Here is a 9,955-nt window from a genome sequence, read left to right as displayed (position 1 = left end):
TCGGAAGGACTTCACCTGAAATATTCTTTCCAAGTTCAGTTACTGATGTATAGGCAAACACAATAGGCAGTTTGTCTCCTGTAAGACCCTGCAATTGTTAATTAAATGAATGTTTTGTGTGATGTTGGCTGAGGGAAGCAGTTTGGAAGAAACTAGGGTTTTGTTGCTGTTTTACTGCAATTGTAACTCTACTGAAAATACAATTGTAACTCTACTGAAAATGCACTGTGCCTTCTGAGAAACATTGCAATTAAAATGTGAAACATTAAGAATTCTGCAGTGGAATATTAAACAGGTGAACATTTGTGAATTGTAATTCTTTAATGATGTCTCTTAAAAGCTCAGAATAGCATTGATATACAGCACTGGATAATGATGGCAAAACAGATAAAATTATCATGCCATTTTATAAATTTGCTTTTTTTCATCTTGAGCAAAGATAACCAAATAGTATGAAGAAATAATTGAAAGGCAAGAACCAGTAAGTACTGATATATTTATTAAACAAATTAGTCAAGAAAGAGATGCATAAAACAACAATAATTTTCAAACTTCCTGCTTTAATTAGATCATCAAGAAAGGCGAACAGCAGCAGGGAAAGCTCAAGGGTAAACAGAATTAGGATTAAAATTTTAGCATTTCAGTCTGAATTATTCTTCTTTGACTGTTTCCACTCTCTAAATAATATTGCTATATATTCCTTCATCCATTCCTTTTATGAAACACACTCAATTTCAATTCCAAACCTTCATCTCAAAAATGGAGGTCATTTTTGTCAGATTAACTTCAATTATAAAATGGAAAGAAACAATTGTTGAAGCTCTGAGCCAGCACCACATGGAACCTCTGACAATGTGCACTTGCTCAAAGTGTGTCGAGTGTCAACAATGCCAGAAGATGACGACAATGAAAATTCCAAGGCCAGCAATTTCACATCAAAATGTGGTGGGAAATGAGGTTGAGGTTACATCATCCTCCTCCTGAGCTATTTTTGGGAAAGTATCAGGGTTAGATCAGTTTCTGCATGTGTTAGAAACTGGGGGCAGCTGGAAGGCGGGGAGACCTTATCTCAAGGATGATTCACAAGTATGCCAGCCTCCTATCCTTCCCGACCCACCACAGGTCACTTTGCAGAGGAAGTTGCCCTTCTGTGATTCTGACCTGTAGTTCAGATCTTTTCAAGATGCTTAGAAGGTGCCTCAACTTGAACATTCTTGCTCTCCCTTCCCTGCAATGGTGGGTCGCAGCTGCTTCATGCATGAGAAGCTCCTATTGCTCCCGAGGTCTCAAAATAAATATTGCATGTATTTACTCTGACCACGAATAGACCAAATGATGTTGGGCAACTTCCTGATATTATGTGGGGTTAGGATCCCCAAATAGCCCTAACATCAAGGTTCTGAACAGCCCTTTCACAAAGCACTACTTGTTATAAGTCTGTAAGTTGATTCCATTTATATTGTTATTATGAGTACTGACAACAAAAATGTAATTGTGCCTTAAATTCAGCTTAAAAACCAGAATAAACAGGAATTAATTATTTGAGACAAAATAAAAATTTCCATGTCATATAATATGCACAGACTGTGATATATAATAGCACATTTACCATCTCAAGTTAATTTACCTGGTACTAAAAAATAACTCTTCGTTGAGCAATTTATTCTCTTTCAAGATTGTGTCTTCTTCCTTCAAACTGACAGTATTGCTTTGAAAATGATGGTATTTATCAGATTAAATTAAAAGTTCAGTTTTCTCTAACAGCCCTAGAATTCAATTTTTCCTGTAACTGGTTTCATGATAGATTTACAAAAAATCTGGGATCTGATTCAATTTAGGAGAATTAACATTATTGGCAGAAACCAGCAGACTCTATGGATCTAGGTGAGTTAAATGGAAACAGCAGGCACCAAAGGGATGCTCAAGGCAGATACCCTTATCAATATAATGGAATGGCACTTTGTATGCTGAAGAAATGTATGTCATGCTGAGAGACGAATGTAAATTTTACTCACATTACTTAGTAGGCTGGAAATATCGCTGTTCCTCTACATTAAATGTACTCCTTATTAGATGAAATACCTCATAAAATAATAGGGGGTGCTCATTTCTCATTCTCTGTTGCTAGTTTATAATAGAGATCCTCCAGTACAGGTATAGTGGAAGTATATTGGCGCAATTTGTTAGTCAAATATAAATTATACATAAGGGTCTGCACATTGTAAGCCAATTTTGTCACTGCCTTATTACATGCTTGACATTTAAATGTATTACTTATTGATTATTAACATTGGAGAGTTTTTTAAATGTAAATCCTTTTATTCAATTGTAGTTAGCTAATTGTAGAATGCAAGGTCGCGGCAACTCGGATTAGTAAGTAAGAATCAATACTTTGGAAATAACAGTAATTTATCACGCTATAGACTGAATGACTAAATCAATGCTTTTAGGTAGATATGAATGTTAAATCATGTTTCACTGCTGGACTATGTCAACTCAACAAACATGTCAGACAGCCAAAGGAGTACCTCTCTTTGGCTCATAAGGTGTTAAACGGGGAATCATTGTAATGCAATCAATGATGGGACAGACACTGTAGCAAAGAGCGCAGCCGGTGCAGTCAGCAGTAACTCGAGGAATATGTTTCTCAGGGTCAAAGGTTATGGCCTATAAAGAGAAGGTTAAAAAAAGAAATTAGGTGAGGCAATTGAAATGGAAACATTGAATAACATAATACATTGCATTTATAAAGCAACTTAAACATAAAAATATATTCGAAGGTGCTTCACAGAGGTGTAATCAGATAAAACAATGAACAGTATTAATGAACCATAAAATAGTGTTCATCTATAATGTGAACTTTTGGCAAGTTTGCAATTAACAATGATAAATTGTACAATGGATTGAAATGGAATATTTGAGAAGCAGTGCATACTGGTACAAGCGAGCTCTTTAGTCTGCTGGCTTGATACATTACTGTGCAAAACAAAAAAAATGTGTTCATTTATTTGTCTAGTTACGCTGTTGCCCATCTCAACTCATGAAATTACATCCAACTGAGCAACAGAGCCAGAAGTATTAATAAAATTATTCCAAAGTTGCAACAATGTCTCTCACTGGGTATTTTAAAAATGTCAGGGAAACATCATAAATGACAAATAATATTAACTGTTGCATTCACAGTCTGATTCTGTCCAAAGAAATTTAACTAATGCTCTGTGCAGAAATGGCAAAGTTCAAAATAATAAAGGATTATCAAATTTGAGTAATTTAAAATTATAGGAATATTCTCACGAGTTTTGAGAAGATTTGTAGTTCAGGTTGAGGTTCTGGATGTGAGTTTGCTCGCTGCGCTGGAAGGTTCGTTTTCAGACATTTCGTCACCATACTAGGTAACATCATCAGTGAGCCTCCGACGAACCTTCGTCGGAGGCTCACTGATGATGTTACCTAGTATGGTGACGAAACGTCTGAAAACAAACCTTCCAGCTCAGCGAGCAAACTCACATCCAGGAATATTCTAACTCTGGGAAGAATAGGGGCACAATAATTTAACCTGAAGCTAATTAATTCAAGGCTGTAATGTTTTTTCTATGAATGCTGGAATATTTCCCAATACTTTTCAATAACTAATAACACATAGTTTTTCTGTATGTAATAATTACCCTCAACTCACAAATGCTGTTCTCTATATTCAGAATGATTTGGGTATTTAAAGTTATTTGTATGTTTTTAGCAGGAGATTTAAGCACTGCCTCTCTGACCCTAGCTTTATTACACGGTTGAATGCTAAACTGAAATTATATGTAATAATTTTTGGCTTTATCCAAGCATCTCAATGGACAATACTTTCCACACATGTCATAACTGATACTTCATGATGATAGTGCTATAATGTAATTCATAAGAACTGAGAGCAGGAGAAGGCAATTCAGCTCCTCAGCCTGCTCTGTCATTCAGTACAACTGTGGCTGATCTCATCTGGACCCTAACGCCATTTTCTGGCTACTCTCTATAATCCTGCAACCCATGACGAATTAAAACTCTGTCCATCTCTTGCTTAAATTTCCTCGGTCCCAGCATCTACCAGGGTCTGGGGTAGTGAATTCCACGGATTCACGATACTTTGAGAGAAGTAATTTTTCCTCATCTCTGTTTAAAACCTGCTGTGACAGCACTGTGCCTTTAAGAGAGATGTGATCTGTGCTGTTTCTCTTGCAGGGAGGTGTTGCCACAGTGGCTCAGGAATGTCTCCTTCAGGGAGGAAATTGGTGAAAATCTTTTGAGATATACCTGGGCCTTTTTTTAAAGAACAAGACAAAAGAATCATGAGTCAGCTGGATCAGGGCTCACACAGACCCTGGAAGGCTTTGAATTTTGCTTTTCAGTGAGTGATCTCTGTTCTCTGCTGGAGCTAAGTCTTAGATAATGAGACACCCTCTTAAAATTCAAAAGGGGTGAGTTGCTTCTTTCTTCTGGACTGGATGGACAGCATGTGAGAACCAGAGCTGCTTTGTTAAATTGCCTTGTCAGGGGAGTATTTATGGGATACTGCCGATATTGGTATGGTTGATGAATAGTGGTTAAATCATATATTATCTTAAATAATTCAACAGATTCAAAAGTTATGCCAGTTCTTTATTTTAGGTTGTATTTTACTGTGCTATAAGAATTAAAGTGTGTTTTGTTGAAAGCCTAATAGTGGGTCAGTCAAATCACATCTGGTCTTTAAATAAGTATAAAAGTCAGGGTCAAAGCTATCTCTTCACTATATTTTGGGGGAGATCTGGTCTGGTCCTTAATACTGCTACCGCTTATCCTAAAACTACGACCTCTCGTAGACAGGGAAATATACTCTCTATGTCCGGTTTAACAATCTCCTTTAGAATCTTACATACCTCATTTAGATCTGCTCACATAAGAATTCAGAGTGTGAGTACGCAATTCAGCTCCTTGTGTCTGTTGTGCTATTCAATACAATCATGGCTGATCTCATTCTCCTAAACTCCAGAGAATATAAACTTAAGCTGTTCACTCTCTCTTCATGAAATAAACCCCTCACCTCTGGAATCAATCTAGAGAATCACCACTGAACTGGCTCTAATGCAATAAATCAACTCAAGTAAGGGGACCAAACCTGTGCACAATACTCCAAGTGTGGTTTCACTAATACTGTGTACAATTGCAACACTTCCATATTTTTATACAGTATTCCTTCAGCAATAAATATCAAAAATTTAATTTGCCTTCCTTATTTTTTGCTGTACCTGCATTCTAGTTTTCTGTGATTCATGAAAGAGGATACCCAGATCCTTCTACACTGAAGCACTCTGAAGTTTCTCTCCAGTTAGATGAGTTGCCTTTCAATCCCTCTGACTAAAATGGATAATCTCACACTTATCCACATTAAACTTCATCTGCCAAATTTTGGCCCATGCAGCTAACCTATCCATATCCACTTGCAAATTTCCTATTTCTTCATTGTAATTTACCATCCTATCCATTTTAGTGTCAACTGTAAATTCTGTCTGTGCATCTAAGTCACTAATACAGATAGTAAATAGTTTGGGTATGAGGACCAAACCCTGTTGCACCCCACAGGTTCCATCTTGCCAACCAGAAAAAGATCCATTTACCCAAACACTCTGCTTTTTGTAGTTCAGCTGATCCTCTATCCAAGCCAATGAGTTATCCTGATTCATCAATGTGCCCTCAGCATTGAACTGGGGTTGTACGATCTCAACATCCATGTCATTTAACTTCATTTCTGAGCACAGTGACACTAATAATCATCATCAAATTGGTATAGTGGCTGCAACAATTTCAACAGAAAGGACAGCAAAGGGGGAAATTGAGATGAACAAGGAATGTATGGTATTGAACAGATGAGGCAGCAAAATATTGAAAGTAACAGGGAAGGTCGGGGATATGGGAATTACAGTAGCTGATACCATTACATGCACAATACTGGCCATCATGTGGCAATTTATATACAACTTCTGATGTATTAGAAAATAAAATATAGCATAGTTACATTGTCATTCCATAGCTACAGATGTCAAAGTAGGATGTATAAAAAGGATTTTGATGAAACTTTCCATATGCCCTTATGGATATAAAAGTGCCGTGTGATGCAGTGTAAGATGGGCAGTTATAAAATCAGCAACTTGTTTTGCACTGTGCTCGATTGTCTTTTCCAATGGTGTTTTTGGGAAACTAAACAGGCAGAGTGGAAAATGCATTGTCAGTTAGGTCTTCCACTTCCATCTGAACCAAACTTAGAACCCTGTAGCTTTTACTTAAAAAGTAAAAATGACATTTAAGCCAATTACTTGTAACTACTAAGTAACTTCTGAATTTCAGCAACTAATGGTAAATGATATCATGGGGTCTAACTGTTACAAGTCCCAGAACTGAAATACCTGTGACAGATGTTCTGTACTGAGAGAATAGATGCTGGCATGTCAAATTCATGTCTGAGTTTCCACGCTGCTTTGTAGCATCTATGTTTCTCTGCATGGTTCGGTTTTCTACTTTTCTCAGCTAGCAGAGAATTGACAAATTACTTCACGTGAACTGTTGTCAGCCAACAATAGCGTGTGCAGCTTTGAACTCAGGAGGTGTCAGTCAGATAGCACAATGCCATACAAATGCTGAAGTACTTGAAGCTTTAGTTAAAAAGAAGAATATTATGCATGATTGATAGTAAGGGTTAGCCTTTAAGCATTTAATGCTTAAATTATTGGTGTGAGGACATAAGAATTTAAGAAGTAAAAGAGAGAGTAGTCATAGGGTTTCTCAAACCTGCTCCAGAATTGAATAATACAGTGATGGAATATTTACATCCAGTTCAATATCCAACCTTAGAGTTATTGAGGTCTTCAGTACAGAAACAGACCATTTGGCCCATTGTATCTGCACCAGTCAAAAACAACCAACCAATATGTTTGTATTCTATTTTTCAGCACTTAACCTTGTAAGTTTTGGTATTGCAAGAGCACATCTAAGTACTTCTGTAATATTATTACGTGTTCCTCCTCTATCATCCTTACGGGCAGTGAGTTTCAGATTCTATCTGCTTGAAAAATGCTTTTTCTCACATCTCCTCTAAACTTTTTGCCCCTTCACCTTAAATCAATGCCTCCTGGTCATCAATCCCTCCATAAAGGGGACAAGTTCCTTCCTGTCTACCCTATCTACCTACCTCATAATTTTGTACATCTCATTCATGTCCTCATCAGTCTCCTTTGCTCGGTTCAATTCCTCTTCATAATTAAAACTCTTCAGCCCAGGCAATATCCTGGCACATCTCCTTTCCATCTCTTCAATGCAATCACACTCCTCCTGTAATGAGGATTCCAGAACTGCACTCAATATTCTAGCTGTGGCTTAAGCTCCCTGCTCAGAAACGCTGTCTCAGTGAATAAAGCCAAATAAACCATACACCTCTTAACTCTTTATCCACCTGTCCTGGTACTTTAAGGTACTGATACCTTACCTCCATCTCCCTTGATTATTTAATGCCAGGAAGTTAGTTTTATTCGTGTTTTTTTTTCCATTGACTGAGGACCAACAGGGCTCTGGGCAGAAAATTTGAAATATTCATAACATTATATGAGTGAAGAATTTTTTCCTCAGCTCAACGTTAGGTGTCTATCCCTTACCTGTGCACAGGCTACACACGTTTTGTCTGGAAATATAAACTAGAAAATGGAAGCTTGAATTATTAGTTGTTTAAATTTAGACCTTGTAGGGAAAAAGAACTGAGCTGTTTGTTGAAACTGGATTTGATGCATTTATGAGACATACTGGCAGCAGGTGCCTTTGGAAGAAAAATAGTAAGAGGTCAGAAACTGCTTGTGGGTTTGTTTTAAATGGCAATTTGTCAAAGATCTGAATGGAGAGAAGCGGTTAGGACTCAGACCTTCATTACATCTGTCAGCAAGCAAGATCTCTCTTTCTCTCTGACGGGGAAAAGAATAACAGGTAAGGACTTTGCCACAAAACAAAGAACTGCTAACTCAAGCTAAGGCCTAGGTCCAAATGACCTGCAATTAACTTAAGAATCTCCACAGATGACAACAATGTGACATCATCAAGAATAAAAAGAAAACCATTGCCACAAAAGTCACAATAGAGAACACAGAACATAGAACAGTACAGCAAAGTACAGGCCCTTTGGCCCACAATGTTGTGCCGACCCATTATCCTACTAAGGTCAAACTACCCTGCATACCCTACATTTTACTATCATTCATGTACCTATCCAAGAGTTGCTTAAAAGTCTCTAATGTATCTGACTCCACTACCACTGCTGGCAGCGCATTCCACACACCCACCATTCTCTGTGTAAAGAACCTACCTCTGATATCCTCCCCATACTTTCCTCCAATCACCTTAAAATTATGCCCACTTGTAATAGTCATTTTTACCCTGGGAAAAGATTCTCTGGCTATCCACTCTATCTATGCCTCTCATCATCTTGTGCATCTCTATCATGTCACCGCTCATCCTTCTTTGTTCCAATGAGAAAAGCCCTAGCTCCCTCAACCTTTCCTCATAAGACTTGTCCTCCAGTCAGGCAGGATCCTGGTAAATCTCCTCTGCACCCTCTCTAAAGCTTCTATATCCTTCCTACAATGAGGTGACCAGAACTGAACACAATATTCCAAGTGTGGTCTAGCCAGGGTTTTATAGAGCTGCAGCATAACCTCACGGGTCTTAAAGTCAATTCCTCTGCCAGTGAAAGCCAACACACCATACACCTTCTGAACAACCCTACCAACTTGGGTGGCAACTTTGAGGTATCTATGGACCTGGACCTGAAGATCCCTCTGTTCTTCCACACTGCCAAGAATCTGCCATTAACCCTGTATTCTGCATTCAAATTCAACCTTCCAAAATGAATCACTTCACACTTTTCCGGGTTGAATTCCATCTGCCACTTCTTTTCCCAGCTCTGCATCCTGTCCATGTCCTGTTGCAAATTACAACAGCCCTCCACACTGTCCACAACTCCACCAACCTTGGTGTCATTGGCAAACCTACTAACCCACCCTTCCACTTCCTCATCCAAGTCATTTATAAAGATCACAAAGAGCAGAGGTCCCAGAACAGATCCCTTCAGAGCACCACTGGTCACTGAGCTCCAAGACTGAATACATTCCATCTATACCCTCTGTCTTCTATTGGACAGCCAGTTTTGTATCCAGAGAGCCAAATTTCCCTGAATCCCGTGCCTCCTTACTTTTTGAATGAGCCTAGCATATAGAACCTTATTGAATGCCTTGCTAAAATTCATATACACCACATCCACTGCTCTACCTTCATCAATGTGTTTTGTCACATGCTGAAAGAATTCAATAAGTCTTGTGAGGCATGACCTGCTCCACACAAAGCCATGCTGACTATTTCTAATCAAACTGTGCTTTTCCAAGTAGTCATTAATACTATCTCTCAGAAATCTCTCCAATAATTTGCCCACCACAGAAGTAAGACTGACCAGCCTGTAATTTCCAGGATTATTCCTATTCCCTTTCTTGAACAAGGGAGTGGCATTTGCCACCCTCCAATCTTCTGGTACTACTCCAGTGGACAGTGAGGACTCAAAGGTCATTGCTGAAGGGGCAGCCATCTCTTCTCTCGCTTCCCGTCTGGTCCAGGGGACTTATTTATTCTCAGGTTTTTCAAAATTTCTAGCACATCCTCTTCTTAACATCAACCTGTTTCAGCATAGCAGCCTGTTTCAGTCTTTCCTCACAAACTACAAGGTTCGTCTCACTGGTGAATACTGAAGCAAAGTATCCAACTCCAGGCACAAGTTCTGTCCACTATCCCTAATCAGCCCTATCTTCACTTTTCCTCTTGTCCCTCACATAACTATAGAATGCTTTGGGGGTTTCCTTAATCCTGCCCACCAAGGCTTTTTCATACCCTCTTCTAGCTCTCCCAACTC

At 38.6% G+C, this 9,955-nt stretch overlaps 1 protein-coding gene across 5 annotated transcripts in view; it reads right to left on the bottom strand.

Moving 5' to 3' along the window:
* Positions 1-482: 482 nt before the first annotated feature.
* dpyda.1 (dihydropyrimidine dehydrogenase a, tandem duplicate 1) overlaps positions 483-9,955 on the bottom strand; it is an 837,290-nt gene continuing 827,817 nt past the window's right edge. For all 5 annotated transcript variants that reach the window (XM_059648043.1, XM_059648046.1, XM_059648045.1 and 2 more), the window contains one exon: positions 483-2,667. In XM_059648043.1, coding sequence (XP_059504026.1) covers positions 2,509-2,667 — 159 coding nt within the window. In that variant the 3' untranslated portion in view covers positions 483-2,508. The remainder of the gene's footprint in view (positions 2,668-9,955) is intronic.

Source organism: Stegostoma tigrinum, chromosome 8 (genome assembly GCF_030684315.1).
Source record: "Stegostoma tigrinum isolate sSteTig4 chromosome 8, sSteTig4.hap1, whole genome shotgun sequence".
Classification (NCBI taxonomy): domain Eukaryota; kingdom Metazoa; phylum Chordata; class Chondrichthyes; order Orectolobiformes; family Stegostomatidae; genus Stegostoma; species Stegostoma tigrinum.
The sequence above is the reverse complement of the archived record's forward strand: the minus strand, read 5'-3'. Positions and strand labels throughout refer to the sequence as shown.